This window comes from Thamnophis sirtalis, unplaced genomic scaffold, assembly GCF_051295495.1.
Source record: "Thamnophis sirtalis isolate CommonGarterSnake01/CBP01778 unplaced genomic scaffold, rThaSir2_p1.2 scaffold_1, whole genome shotgun sequence".
NCBI classification, from domain to species: Eukaryota; Metazoa; Chordata; class Lepidosauria; order Squamata; family Natricidae; genus Thamnophis; species Thamnophis sirtalis.
In genome coordinates, this window is record NW_028261381.1 from 109,093,327 (window position 1) to 109,109,614 (window position 16,288).

The 16,288-nt window shown below is 38.0% G+C and overlaps 1 protein-coding gene across 3 annotated transcripts in view; it reads left to right on the forward strand.

Moving 5' to 3' along the window:
- Window positions 1–33: 33 nt before the first annotated feature.
- SMOC1 (SPARC related modular calcium binding 1) overlaps window positions 34–16,288 on the forward strand; it is a 67,486-nt gene continuing 51,231 nt past the window's right edge. For 2 of the 3 annotated variants that reach the window (XM_087721508.1, XM_087721516.1), the window contains exon 1: window positions 454–802. In XM_087721508.1, coding sequence (XP_087577634.1) covers window positions 692–802 — 111 coding nt within the window. In that variant the 5' untranslated portion in view covers window positions 454–691. Of the gene's footprint in view, window positions 304–453; window positions 803–16,288 lie in introns of those variants that run through there. The other variant, XM_087721526.1, reaches the window with a different exon arrangement.

Genomic DNA, 16,288 nt, shown 5'->3' on the forward strand with positions numbered 1-16,288 from the left:
AGTTACTATTTGTATTTGTTGAGAAGGTGGCTTCCAGCAGTCTTACTTTAGCCAAGGAAAACCAGCCCATGTATGATTAGTCTGCAGCTCAGCCTGTCATGAAAAAGCAGAAAATGAAGTGAGTTACTCTGGGGTTTAGAAGAAAACTGAAAAGAAACAAAAAAAAGACAGGCGCTGTCAGAACAAAAAACACGTTCCTGAGGCTTTCTTGGAAGTCACCTCTTTATGAGGTGCACTATCGGAAGCGCCGGCAGCGAGGAGAGAAAAGGACCAAGCCCTCCGTTGCCTCGGATTGTGGCGGAGGTAAAAAAAAAAGAAAAAACCGGAGAGGCTGGGAAAGTTCCCTCGGCCTGTCAGTCACCCGGGTTTGGCCTAAATTGGCCCCGCCCTGCCCCGGCAGTGGGGTTTATAATGGGAACCCTGCCTCCCAATGGCTCAGGCTGAGGCGTTTAACCTGTTGCGTCCGGAGGGGTAGATCTCCCTCGCTGCTCTCATCTGCGCACAGAGTGGGTGGCAGGGGGATAAAGTCGCTGACGCTCGGGTTTCTCTGGAGAGCCTTTTTTTAAATTATTATTTTGAAAGGGAGGCAGAAGGAAGTCGAAGCCCCTCAGAATTAACACCTCGATCCGCTGCCTTATCCGCAGCGGATTGTCTTGAGGCTGCGATATTCCTTCCTGCTCCCCGAGGGACCATGCCCGCCAGGTTTGGAGGCTTGGTGCCCGCTCGCTTGCTTTCGTTGTTGCTGCTGCTGCTGCTGCTGCTTCTCTCGCAAGTCCACCTCCACAGAACTACGGGCCCCCGGGTGAGTGTAACCCCGCCGCCCACCCTCTTGTCCCCTCTTTTGGTACCGGGAGGAGAGTGCTTCAAACAAACTTTTCTGATTTAACTCTCTTCGTGCTAACCCTTGGATCTGGTTTTGCTCCCTTCTTGACAGGCGTTCTGCTGTTTAAAGCCTTTTTTTTTTTAAAAAAAGAAGCCTGTTAAGAAACTTACAAAACAAACCCCCTTCCTCTCCATGTAAATACATACTTAGTTCTAATGGATAATTTACACATTTTGTTTTCTTTCAAACGAGACGCGGTGTTTGAAAGATGGCCTTTTACCGTTAGGAAAAGCGGTTCTTATAGAGCAAGTTGGAGAGTTATTATAGGAAGGAAAAATGTGGTGGCTTTGAGGATTTCTCAGCTCTGGTTTTTAATATTGTGGTTTTAATCCCAGGGATAAATTTGAGGGACCAAAGATCTGTTATAAATGAACATATGGTTGGGTTAAAATTTAGCATTGTCTTGTTAAATTTGCATGGAACAAAGAATTACCATGCAGTCTAAACAAATCATTAGGACTTTGTTTTATTTTCCAAATGAGGATTAAATAAATGTTGGTTTAAAAATTAACTTTTCCCCAATCACTCTGATGCCTTAGATTTAGGCTTGGTGGAAAGAAGTCTGTGTTTTAATTTATGATAGAAGGATTGGCTAAATTAAATTTAAATATTTCTCTCCCATAAAGTTTTTTTTTTAAAAAAGAGCAATGTAATCTAGTTTTACAGCTAGCAGCCCTGTGCTTTAAAGCAAAATTTGAACTAAATAGAATTTATTTCAAAGAAACTTGAATAGAATAGCATGTAATGAAGTGAGCTTGTGGTTCACAAGGCTTGTGCCTTTTAATAAAATGTGTTAGTCTGAAAAGATGCTTTTAGACTCCCCCCCCTTTTTTTTTTGCTCTTGAGTTAACATAACTCTTCTATAATGGATAAAATTGGCTTGCCTATATTAAGTTTCAGTTCTTAATCCTTTTTGCCTGCCAGCCCCTTAAAAATATAGTTTAGCTGATAAAAAGTGCCTTCTTGCTTATTTAACTCAACTGCTGGATATGCATATGTGTGTAATGTCTAATCCAAGTTTGTAGTTTTCATGAACTGAAGTTGCTGCTGAGAAGGCAGGCACAGATTTAAAGAATTCAGTGGCAGTGCATTGTGGTAAGCATCACTGAATGAAAGCTAGAAGGCCACACAAACGTCTGTCATTGTAAGAATGTTTGATGTGTTCTAAGGAGGAAGGAAAAAGTATCCTGTCTCGCTGTACCTTTTAGCCCCTTTTATGACCAGATGTGTAGCAATGGTTAAAATGTGGCAGATTGAAGCCAGTGCATGCCATAAATCCTTAGACTCAAGAATTCCAAAGGCAGCAGAAATTTGGGGTTTCTATTTAAGTCTGCACAAAGGATGTATTACCTAAAGTTTTACTGCATACCAATTTAAGCCATGCTATTATGTAAGATAATGGCAGCTGCCTTTCAACACTTGAGAGCGTGTATAGAATCCATGCTTGGACCCCAAATGGTGGTATCTGAAGGGCTTAATTAGGAACAGTTGATCTGAGAAGTAAAACACATGGATGTTGGCCTATATAAACTGCACAGGCTTGTCTATCAAATTAAAACCAAGTACAGCTTTTAATGTACTTGACTTTACAAGCCTCTCTAATTGCTCCCTGCACTATATCCTTAAAAAAAAGTTTAAAAGCTATTTCAAGAGATTCTCGGGTCATTGAAAAGCAGCTGCTGATTTGTCACCTTCTTGCCACATGGCTGCAACAAACCCCTTTCAGATAGTACTTTTATAAGTCTTTTCCTAGCTGGGTCACAGCCAATATTTTCCTTCCATCTTTGTTGAGGAAGATCTATGTCCTTTAAAACGCTTACTTGTTTCCTCTTCAGTGTAAAACTCTGTATTTAATGATGTTTAACTCATAAATTTTGTCCCCGATTCCTTCCCAAGTGATTTGTTTGAAAAGTATGGTGGTTTTGTCCCCCCCCACCATTAGTTTGTTAGCACATTGAAAGTGAAAGGGGCTTATCCTGTCCAATACCCTTTATCCTGCTGATTAGGTTCTGCCAATAAAGCTGTCAGTATTCTCCTGATGGAATGCTTTATGCTCCTATCTGCATAACAAAACACTATTTGAATAATTCATTGTAGCCTTTTTATGGTGATTAAAAAGTTAGGCCAATGTCTTCCTTCCTAAACTACATCTTCTTAAGAAATTCTTTCCAGGTTTTTGTATTTTGTTTTATAATGGAGAGAAGGCATTCGAGCACAGAAAGTTAGCAGAATTGGCCATAGTTTAAGGGCTTGGAAATCTGGATTTGTGGAACATTAGTACTTGCAATTGAACTAGAAATGTGAAAGTATTCCAAAATGCTAAAAAATTATAACATCCTTGTTTTCCATGAATATGAACTGTCTGAGAAAGAAAAAAAAGATTGACTTCCTAATTAATGAACAAGCTGACGAAAAGTTGTATGTTGTATCTCCACACTCCCTACTAAATCAAAAGAGCAGCACTTTTTTCTGTTCTAAATCTATATAAAATAAGAACATTTTGAATTATGAGATGTCAAAATCCACTTTAGGATGAATCAGGTATTTTTCGATTCTATTGCCCCATTAAATGCTGGAAAAAGGTACAGGTGTGCCTGTGTATAAGGGAGAGGGGCTTTGAGAAAATCTTTAAAATGCATATTTATTTACTGAATTTGAACTGTGTTGCAATAAAAAAAAAGAAATTGTAAAAGGTAAAAAAGAAGCAACACCATGCATTGTTCAGTCTAATGGCACCAGCATATTTTTCTAGGGTTCTCCAAACAATTGTTTTCTGTAAGTTGTTGAAAACTAAGTAGAATTGGATCAGTTAGAATTGGGAGGGGGGACTAATACAAATGTAGGTACACCCATTCAGAAAGAGTCTCTTTGACCTTCCATGCTACCTTTATCTTATGGGAGTGGGGCCCATTTTCCTGAGATGTTTGAGTTGGGTGGGTCAAAACTGGGCACAGAAAGTAGACCTCAAGGACTTGAGTGTCAAGCCACTTTCTCACTTTCTCTATGAAACTACTCAAGCTTCCTTTTGAACTGAATTAAACTAGTACACTGGATTGGGGATGTTGATACCTCTTATATATCCAATTAAATTAGAGTAATAATAGTAAGAACCTCAGGTTCATTACAGAAGATGAGATTATGTGATGCAGGTTTGCATAATCCTTTCCAGCCTGAGAGGAGTTGTTGGTACAACAAAGCCATACTTAAATAACCAAGCAGGGTAAACAGAATGCAATGGGTGGGACTAATTTGCATAAAATTAAATTTGGTTCTTATTATTACTGCTTAAGTTTGGAGGAGCAGTAAACACTGAGCCTATGGCTTTGGGAATATGCATGTAACTTTAGGATTTCAGGTTATCAGCCATGATGGCGCAGTGGTTAGAATGCAGTACTGCAGGATACTATTGCCAGCTGCCTGCAGTTTGTAGTTCAAATCTCTCTAGGCTCAAGATTGGCTTCCATCCTTCCGAGGTGGGTAAAATGATGACCCAGATTGTTGGGGGCAATATGCTGACTCTGTAAATATCTTAGAGAGGACTGTAAAGCACTCTGATGTAGTATATAAGTGAAAGTGCTATTGCTATTATGTACCTTTCGTTCTAATTAACATATTAAAATCATGAAGCTTCAGATAGGTGATTCCTAGTGCTGTCACCCAAAGGACATCACACAGGTATTCCATTGATCCCTCTTCAGTGTTTTGCAAGAAGAAACAGAGGGGAAACAAGAGGAGAAATTATATGGCGTCATCATAGATGCTATGAATGAAACAGTCTCTTAGGGTAGACAACATCATTGATGTTGCCAAGAATCTTCTTTGCTTTTTTATTAGACAAGTACAGATAATTTATCCAAAAGCCAAATACTTGTATAAACCTTTTCATATTGATTACCCTGATTTTTAAAGAAACTATGCAGCAACAGCAGCATATTAAAATAGTGCAAACTGTTTGACAGCAGACAGCTTTTTTTAAACATCAAGCTGTTGAATGGGTATGATAAGAATGAATAGTGACACAAGAATGGTGCTGAATTCGGGAGAATCACCAGACAGAAGACCCAGATGTTTCACTCTCTAATAATTTTAACAGTTTCTGCAGAGAAGAATGCAAGGAACTCCAGCTTTCTGTCAATCAGCAGGGCAAAACGAAAACCTGATATAATTAATCCCACTTGGATTCATCTGCCTTTTACTTTCTTTTTGTGCCCCAATTAGTCTTATTCATTATATTAGACTATTATATATTATTCCTGTTTGGCTACTCTTTTTGTCGTCCCGCCCCATGAAATTTTAAAAGATAATTTGAGCATAATTTCTAAAGAGATTAGAATGTAGGAAGGTTCAATGGAAAGAAAAACAGGGGGGGGTTACTTACCTTCGCTACTGGTTTGCATTACAGCTTGCGCATTACGTCAGGGCGGGTGGGCGGAGCCTCCAGCAGCCGCCTCTACCAGTTCACCTGAACCGATAAGAACTGCCTGAATATCACCTCTGACTACAGTATAGGAAAATCATGTTCTCTGATAATGTTTTGGATCCATCCAAATACTATTCATAGAAAATGAGCCCAACAAAAAGTGCAACAACTTGAAAAGTTTTCTTCACTGGAAATAACCCTGTCACTTCTTCCATACAGATTTTGAGTATGCCATGAATGCTGTATTACTCAGGTCATATTATCTGATTCAAATAGCAGCACAACCTGTATTTCCTCTGCTTTCTGAAGTTTGGGGGGTGGGTGAGAGTTGGGATTTCTTGTGTCATCTTGAGCTCCCCAAACGTACATCCTGAGTGAGTAGATTGCTTCATCTGGATGAGTAATTATATTATCAATCCTTGTCTGATTCTTTAAAATACTTTAAAATAAGTATTGTTTGGGCATTTTCTTCACTTTGTTCTGAACTGTCTTGCCTGAATGCATTGGTTGGAGGAATTGTCCTTTTAAGAGAGTACTCGGATCTTGTAGGAATGATGTAATTTTTTCTCCAGATTTCTCTGAATTTGTTTCAAGACCTGAAAACCAATGTCATATGTTTATAACCAATTTGGTGTTCTTGCTCATCCTGGAAGAGAAATTTTATATTCTTGACCATTTGGCTGTGACTGATGATTGTGTTCAGCAACATCTAGATGACAGAACATTCTTCACAGCAGCAAATTTATTGCAGCTGTTGGTCAATCAATAAATACAATTGAAATGCAATGCAATAAAATCTACCACATGATCCAAGGGTTAAAATAAACAAAATTGGGTTAGTGCTGTTTATAAAATTACATAGGCAGAACTGGGCATCTCCTCTTAATAGTGATATAGAAAACTTTGCAACTGCTTTAATACAATACAATAACAAGAGTTGGAAGGGACCTTGGAGGTCTTCTAGTCCAACCCCCTGCCTAGGCAGGAAATCCTATATGGTTCCAGACAAATGGCTAGCCAACATCTTCTTAAAGACTTCCATTATTGGGGCATTTACAACTTCTGGAGGCAAGCTGTTCCACTGATTAATTGTTCTAACTGTCAGGAAATTTCTCCTCAGTTCTAAGTTGCTTCCCTCCTTGATTAGTTTCCACCCATTGCTTCTTGTTCTGCCCTCAGGTGCTTTGGAGAATAGTTTGACTCCTCCTTCTTTGTGGCAACTCCTGAGATATTGGAACACTGTTATCATGTCTCCCCTAGTCCTTCTTTGCACTAAACTAGACATACCCAGTTCTTGCAACCGTTCTTCATATGTTTTAGTCTCCAGTCCCCTAATCATCTTTGTTGCTCTTTTCTGCACTCTTTCTAGAGTCTCCACATCTTTTCTACATTGTGGCGACCAAAACTGAATGCAGTATTCCAAGTGGCCTTACCAAGGCAATATAAAGTGGTATTGACACTTCACGTGATCTTGATTCTATCCCTCTGTTTATGTAGCCTAGAACTGTGTTGGCTTTTTTGGCAGCTGCTGCACACTGCTGGCTCATATTTAAATGGTTGTCCACTAGGACTCCAAGATCCCTCTCACAGTTACTACTATTGAGAAAGGTACCACCTATACCATACCTGTGCATTTTGTTTTTCTTGCCTAAATGTAGAACCTCACTCTTTTCACCATTGAATTTTATTTTATTAGATAGTGCCCAATATTCACATTTGTCAAGACCCTTCTGTATCTTAAGCCTGTCTTCTGGAGTGTTGGCTATTCCTGCCAGCTTGGTGTCATCTTCCCCATTTATTCCCTCATCCAAATCATTGATGAAGATGTTGAAGAGTACTGGGCCCAAAACAGAGCCTTTGGGTAGTCCACTGCATACTTCCCTCCATGTAGATGCAGTTCCATTGAGGACTACACGTTGAATGCGGTTGGTCAGCCAGTTACAAATCCATCTGGTGGTGATGCTGTCCAACTCACATTCTTCTACTTTATCTAGCAGTAGGTTATGGTCTACCTTATGAAATGCCTTAGTCCAAGTAAACTATATCGATGGCATTCCTCTGGTCCACTAATTTTGTCACATTATCAAAGAATGCAATAAGATTAGTCTGGCATGATCTGTTTTTGACAAACCCATGTTGGCTTTTGCCTATTACTTTGTTTACTTCTAGGTGTTCGCTAATTTGTTGCTTGATTATCTTTTCCAGAATCTTTCCTGGTATTGAGGTAAGGCTGAGTTACATTAGTTACATTTGGAGACATCTGCAAGGCAACAAGGAACATAGAAGGGATCCTTTCTCTCAGGGAACCTTAGAAATAATGAGTGTACACATTTCTTACATCCCAAGAGGGTACAATAAAGAAGGACACAGGCAACAGTTTGCCTTTGTGCTGGAGTCACAAAGGCAACCATCACTGAGAGATAGATGTTTTGATAATTTCTCTTCTGATATACAGGTTGTCAGGCCTTCAGGCCTGCGCATTCAATGCTGTGGGAAAATGGGAGGGGGATTTTATGGAGTATGGCAGATATATAGTCATAATAACATTCCTTTCTCAGAGAGTCAAGGACATCTTGCCCTGCACCTGGAGGGCTATGACTTGGAGGAATCTCCGGTTGGGACGGTGCCTGATTAGCCCATGTGACAGACATGTGGGTGCTGGGCAGGGTCTTGGACTTTCATTTGGGTGGGGAAAACCTGGAAACTTTCAGATTTGGGTTTTCCCAGATGTGCCAATATGACATCCCTAATAAAATGGAACTTTGAGGAATCTCAAGCTTCTGAGTCTTCTTTCGTTGGGGGTGTTACTTGGAAGCCTGACACAGGTAGTCCTCAACTTATGACCACAATTGAGCCCCAAATTTATGTTGCTAAGCATGACAATTGTTAAGTGAGTTTCCCTTCCAACCCATTTTACCATCTTTCTTGCAGCAGTTAAGTGAATCACTGCAGTTAATAACATAATTGTTAAGTAAATCTGGCTTCCCCACTGACTTTACTTATCAGAAGGTCGCAAAAGGTGACGTTGACACATGACCTTGAGACACTGCAACCCTACTAAATACATGCCAGTTGCCAAGCATCCGAATTTTGATTGCGGGACCACTGGGATGCTGCAACAGTCGTAAGTGTGAAATACGGTCATAAGTCACTTTTTTCAGTGCCATTGTAACTTTGAGCAGTCACTAAACGAATGGTTGTAAGTCGAGAACTACGTGTAAGTATATTTTTCATTGGGCTTGTGCTTCTTTCTCATGATAATTTCATCTTTGCTTAATTATATCCCTTTGTGCAAGTCAGAATTTTAATGAAATCCTTAAATGGCCCAGGGCTATGTCTGAACTTGGTCTGAACAAGATTACATTCTGGTAGATGTTTGATCTGTGATCATTGTCTGCTGCTTAACAGAATGTGTGGTTGTTTTGAACTGTATCTCTTGATATATCTATCGATGTGTTTTATAGCTTTGTATATCATAAATCCATTCTAAGTATAAAGATATCTGGCAAAGCAGTTCTGTGCAGTGATGGTGTGATGTGATACCATAATTTTTTTTTTTACTGCATTGTGGCACATTCATTAGATAGGTAAGTTCTGGGAAATCTCTTTTTTGTCCTTTTCATATTTTCCCACCAAGGAACACAAGGTACTTTACTGATAGAGATAGTAATAAAAATGTTAACTCCTCTAGAGTGATAAATCAAGCTTTATAGAAGTTTTAACTCCTACTACAAGGGAAGCAGAACAAAGCATCTACCTTTACAACCAGATATTAGAGTGATTTTTGAAAGCCCTTTTGTTTACTCTTGACAAAAGAGAAGCTTAGTGTGTTCATTAGATTTAAGACTTCTGTATACAATAACTTTTCATTTTATTTAATATAAAATTAATTAAGGTGAGAATACGAGAAAGTCCTAGCTTTAATGCTAAACAACTGCTTTGTTCTGTTCTGTTCTGCTTTACTCTACACAAACAAATGATAACTACTGATAGGTCACTTCCTGTTGCAGTTTTGAAATCTTCTGGCTTCAGTATTTGTGATAATTGCTGGCTTCTCATGTGTGTTTCAGATTCTGACTCCACAGTATCAAACAGCACCAGCAGGCAGGGGCAACCTACTTGGTATGTCACAAACAGAGCTTTACATTTTAGCATGAATTTCATACAAATAACTGAACCCCACTTGCCATTTGGTTGACTATTTATCCAGGTTACAGAAATTCTTTTGGAGTTCTTCACAGTAACAATTTCATCTACAGTCTGGTTTTATCCAACAGTGACCAGCCCACTACTTTCTCATAAGTAAATTGTTCATTTATGAACAAGTTAAAAACCATCTGTTTCAGATTGTTACGGACTTTATTATTTTCTTCCTTCTGTCCTATGGGAACACTATTAATTTATTTGTCCTCGTTTGGGTCTGACAGGTTCTGGAGAACCGGTAGCAGAAATTTTGAGTAGTTTGGAGAACTGGCAAATGCCACCTCTGGCTAGCCCCAGAGTGGGGTGGGAATGGAGATTTTGCAATATCAGTCCCCTGCCACGCCCACCAAGCCATGCCCACCAAGCCATACAATGCCCACCAAGCCACACCCACAGAACCAATAGTAAAAAAACCAGAATTTCACCATTGCCTAGCATACCATAGAATTGCAGGCTCTTTTATCACATGATAGTTACATTTATTTAAGAGCCTTTGGTTATGAACTTGTCAAAGGCTTTTTGAAAATCCAAGTATGGAGTGGTGACAGGGCCACTTTCATCCAAGGGCCCTTTGGATCATTTGTTGACACTCTCAAGAAAGTCTAACAGATAGTGAAGCAGGATTTATTTTTGCAAGATCTATGGCAATTTTCCTTCAGCCAGGTTTATATTTTCTAGTGCTTGGTTATTTTTATTGATTATTATTTTGACAAATATTAACCCATCTATCTGTAATTCTCTCAATCACCACTACATCGCTTTAAAAAAAATTAGTGTCACCTTGGCAATATTCCAGTTTTTTAAGCACTGGCTTGATTTAAAGGACAAATTTCCTATTTTTGATAGTTAATCAGCAATCACACACACAAATACTTAAAAAAAATCTTGGATGGGTATTATCAGGACCTTTTAGCAATTTAAGCTTCCAAACCTGGCAGAGAAAAGCAGTGTTTCTTTTGCTAGCACATTGTAGTGAAGTGTTTTTTAAATATGTTGGTATTTTGTGTGCATATTTTTTACACAGAAGCTGGCTGCTAGGAAATGATTTCTTAAACTTGGCTAATGTCATCTTTCTAGAAAGTTTTTATTTATTTGATTCTTGATTATACTGTATATGTTGTTGGACAAATACCAATTCAGTTATTATAACTACTTCTGTCATTTTCAAAAAATAAATTTTGCTTTGCGTTCTCAAAGGTCTGTGAGCAAGACCGTTATTTTTAATATAAGAAGCACAGGTTTTGAGCGAATAAACAGCACTCAGGAACAAGTTGACTGCATAATATTTTTATAAGAAGTACACATGTAATCAGCCTATATTCTAGGGGTAGGTTTGCAAATGGGTTGGACCTCTCATGTCACTCTCTAAAATAGCCTAATCTGTAGCACTTGACCAAGAGACCAGCAGAAATTCTATTTGAAATTAAGGATATCATAAGTGCATCATATTTTATGCTGATAAGATAAGAGCTTTGGATCATTTGTGAGACATGCACATGTGTGAAACCTGATTTTTCCCCACTCCCAGCCCAGATGGTATGTGCATAAGCTTTGGCTCTAGTAAATGCTTGATTATGCCTGTTTTCAACAAGACTGTCTGTATTGCCACCAATTCTGTATGTTTAGAAATATCTATGGTCAGCAAGACACCTGTGAAACGATGACCTGGACCCATGACTATAGTAAGTAACACTAATTCTACTTAAGAATTTACATATTGTAAATTCTTAACAATACAAAAGCAAAGCACATATATTCAGTATAAACATGAGCTATACTGAAATTAGCTTTTCCATGTATTTTGGTCTGTGGACTTTGAGCTACTATGCATAGCATAGCAATTCTCTCATTGCTGTAATCATATTTGAGAAACAGAAAATAATGTGTATATTTGCAAAATGGCATTGGAATTGCCCTAAAATTTAGATGGGATTGTCCTAAATTTAAACCTCTTAACTAGATTCTTGTTCCCACTTGAGAGGAATGCTTTTGTCTTAGCTTGCTAAATAAACATACTTTTTCCTGTTTGTGGATCATAGCTCTAAACAAGAATAATTGAAGGACAGCCAATGAGAAGCATATAAAGCATTCAGGCAAGGGTTTTTTTGTTGATGGGGATGGCTCCAACAGAAGTATTATAATGATGTAATGTTTACATTGTTGTTCTCTAGGGAGAATTCCCATGCTTGTTAATTTGCCTCAACAGATTATGAAGCTTCTTATTTATAAGTTGGCCTTAAAGCAGTGGTGGATTGCAGGCGGTACGCCCCAGTACAGGCATACCGGAGCCTGCCCGGAGCACTGGGTACCGTTCCGGTACAGTGCTCCGGAGGGCCCAACTGCCCGCCCAAGCTCCTTACCTGTCCTTTAAAGCCTTCGGTGCTTCCGCGCACGTACATGGTGCATACAGCCCCTGCATGATGGTCCGCCGAGCAGCTGGAACATCACGGAGGCGTCTCTGGCAAGTACAACGCATGTGTGTGTATGTGCGTGCACTGCATGCTTCCATGTGGATGCCGCTGGGCCCGTTCTAACCATACCAGTTGGAATGGGATCCAGAACCCACCACTGCCTTAAAGGTTTAGATATAACTATGATTTTCTTGACCTATTTTACAGTTCTACCCACTTAGTATTTTTGGCCTCTTATTTGAATTCCATACCTAGGCTCACACTTTTTACTAAAATTATTTTAATAAACAAATCATGGAATAGTTCGATATGTGAATTCAGTCCAAAAGGATTATAAATATGGCATAAAAGGAAGATGTATGTAAAGTCAGGAATTAATTTACAGGATATTTGTGAAGACTGAATATGGTCAACTCATGATTCTCCTGAGTTACTCAAAGCAAATACATTTTTTCCTATTTGCAAGCATTTCTGTATCTCTTTTCAGACAGTTTGTACTTCACAGTTTGCCTCCATATTCTATTTTTGCCTTTTATAAACTATCTCATCTTTTCTCTCACAAGGAACCATGCAATTCTGTAATATTGTAAAAAGGGCATTCTTGGTTCTAGTTTAAACTGCTTATGCAAAAAGGAACAGAAGATTGTGTCTTGAGATCCTTTTTTCTTACAGTGTAAATTAAAGGTACATTACTAGAGTTTCTGAATTCTCTCTTGATTATATAGGGACACATCAATTGGCTTTTAAACTCCCAGTTATGCATTTAATCAGACTTCGTTTGTTTATTTGTTTAGACAATAAACCCCAAGAATTCTTTTAGAATGATCTTATTTTCATCAAAAAGCTGTGGTAACTTGTGAAACTAGCTGAGGAGTAGTGAAAACAGAATTTGTATGTTTTCAACTTTTTATTTGGAGTTGTTTGGGAAAAATACCATTTCAGGTATATAACACCTTTCAAATGTATTTGTTTTTATAAAATTTCCCTTTTTAAAAAATATGTGTTCTATTTCTTTTTTACTCCAGTGTTTGACTTTCAGTTCTGTGAAATTATACAGGCCAGATATCATCATTTAATGTTAATAATGATTTCTTTTAAAAATTGCATTTAATTTAGTCTAATTCAACAGATTTCAGGGGCTGGTTTTAACAACGTCTGTATCAATGGTACTTATTACACAATTCTAAAGAAAACCCAGCAGCTGCTCATGTCTGTACAGCCATTTTCCTTTTAAACTTAGTTTGTCAACAGTTTATTTTGAAACACTTATATATATGGTTTTGTTAAATTAGGTGATGTCACTTTCCTGCGAGGCTTCACTTGCTATGGGCAAACTTTGGGACCAAAGTTCAGAAAACTGGCCCGGTTTGGAAGACAATGGGATTTACTTGAATTGTAAATTCCTATGTGTTGCCCCAAATGAATCTGTGAGAGACATATTTCAGCTAGACAGAAGTAAATTGGGCTTTAGCAGAAATATTTTTCTCTGTATTAATCTGGAAAGCTGATGCTACTTGAAACTAATGTTAACAAACCCTCTTTAGGAACTACCTACTGACAGTTTTCTATTTCTCCTTCATCCAGAAATGATAGCATTTTATAAAAGTTCAGATTTAAGCTAATACAGTGAATAATCGCTGTGATGAAATGAGTGAAAATTTCAGATAATTGTGTCTCTTTTCTTTGGGCAGTTGCTGAAATAATGCAATACTTATGACTGGAGAAGGTCTTTCTAGAATATATTCAATATTGTCCTGCAGCTACTCTTTGGAAAGAAAGATTACAGTTACAGATACAGTGATCTTTGGAATCCAGGTGAAATGATTGATGCCACAAAAACATTAAGAGAAGGGACAGGGCTCATAGAATTACGAAGTTAGGAAACGATTTACTTTGTTTAGGACATCAAAATGTCTGCTAGACTGTACTAGCATTGAATTCTCTTATGAGAGGAAAGTATTGAGAATGTGAACATTATGTTGGGGGTGATTGAGAAATCTGTGTGCTGTCTGAGGAGAGAATAAACATTTTTGAATTGTGTCTGTCTTCTTGTAGTTACACCCCCCCCCATCCTTATAACTATTTGCCTCTGTTTTAAAATTATAAGTTTCCAAATGAGAAACTGGATTACTTGATATTGCATCACATCACTGCTCTTTGAGCCTTAGGATTGTTATAAGACATAGATTTTATTATTCTTTTCTCCAGAAAGTATTCAGCTGCAGTGACCACAAGCAGTCAGATCCAATTTTTGTCTCCTCTGCAAAACAATAAATATTCTGTTGGTGGTCTCCCATGCAAAATGTAAAACATGTGCAGCACTGTTACCTTTCTGTGAGTTTAAATAGGCAGTGATTAGTGTGGGTATAGCTCAGTGAGCAAAACTATGCAGCCTTTCAAAAATATTTCCTCAAGTGGCAGAAGACATATGGCCTCCTAAATCCTACTCTAACTTCAGATAGATCTTATGCATTGTTAACATTTAGCTCTTCATCTCCTGGTCCCTAAATGCAAGTAAATCCCATTGCCTTCCAAATGGGCTAGTTTTCTGAACTTTGGTCCCAAAAATATAGGGTTCAACTAAAAAAAAGGGTAAAAGACAAAATATTTTGGAATATTCTAAAACAATTTTGGGAAATTCACTGCTACAAGGCTCAAAGTCTTATAGAGACTGATAAGTATGAGAAGAAAAAGAAGAATCTCTGTAGAGACACTCCAAAAGTTGACAATGCTATTCATACAGGGTCCTATCCACAAGGCCTCTTTGCTGAGCTGGCATTGGTTCTGAACTGTTATGTCTTTGAGGTGTTTTGGGGCTTCGGAAAGTGATCCAGTTCACTTCCAGTTTTGCCCCAGCACTAGAACAAATCCAGTGAGAGCAGTTGTTTAGCTTTAATATTGGAACTGAGAGACTGCCATTTTCCAACCAATGAGTAGAGTCTTGCATCCCTGGTGCAAAAGTTTTTCTTCAGTGGCACCTTTTGCTCCTATTCCTTGTTTAATGACATGGTCCTCTTCCCCCTTTGCTACCAGAAACACCTCATTAGGAGGAGGTAGGCAGGTGTAGGGAGCAGTACCGTAGTTGACTGATGGGGAGTATGAATGTTGTAAGGATGACAACAGTGAGGCTCCTTAAGGGGTGGCATCAAAATTCTTCTAAAAGTTTGAAAGCTAGTGAGTGAGCAGAAATGCTTATAGTCCCAGCAAAAAAGTGGGAAAACTCCTCCCCCACCCCAGCTAGACTGAAACCATTAATCACAGTAAAAGTTAGAACTAATAAAAATGTCTTCACCCTTTGCTGAAAAGATAGTAGAACCAGACAAACATCCTCAGGAAGAGCATTTCAGAGGCAGTATCATGGTGTTGAGTCAACATTAACAGTTCCCCTCAAGTCATGAGGGAACAGAACAGGAGTGCCACTAGCTGCAAGTTAACAATTGGAAATATGAAAACATGGCAAACATTTTTTTTTTTAAAAAAGGAGACAGCTTTGCAGCGTAAAAGAAAGAGAGAAGATGTGGATACTGGAAAAGAAGCAATTCTTTAATCTCATATTGATTATCATGTGAAGAAATGTGATAATGATGTTCATATCATTGGAGAAATGTGATAATGATGCCCATATTCATGGTTTCAATAGTTTTAATATGGTTTTTATGGTTTATTATTGATATTGATTAAATTCTTGAGTGGGAGCTTCCTGAGATATTAGGGAGGTTATCTAAATTGTAAACTATTTTATATAGTTATACCATTTAGTGGGCAGTTATCTAGTTATTTTAAATAAATATATAAATTAATAAATAATAAATAAATAAATAAATTTAAAAAAAAAGATTAGGGCATTACATTGGCCACAAATAGCTTCTACCTGTGTTCTTCAATGACAAAGTACATAGGGAAGAAGAATTGCTGCAAATATATTTATTCATGTGTGATTTTATTCATTTTTCTTTATAAGCTGGAAAAAGTATTATGAAAGCTATGTATGCATATCCTTTACACAATGTAAGCACTTTTATGGTATATGCAAAAACATGCAGAATAGTAATAAAAAGAAATTGGGAACTACCGGTAGATCTAGTTTCAGGGTCTCTAAAGACCCTGAATATTCAAAACAGTTTCATATCTTACTAAACATCATATACCCTGAGTGTGTCAATGTACTGCATGTATCTTCTTCTTCTTCTTCGTGGGATATGGGCAGAAATACATTCCAAAAATCCGAAGGGCATTCACCTTAGCACTCTGAAATGCTTTTCCCATAACAGTTTTGGACAGCTGATACAAAAAAAAAATCATATGTGCTGAGACTCAAGAGGCCATTGAAACTTTAGCTCACATCTTCTATATGGGCTCATGGACTCCATA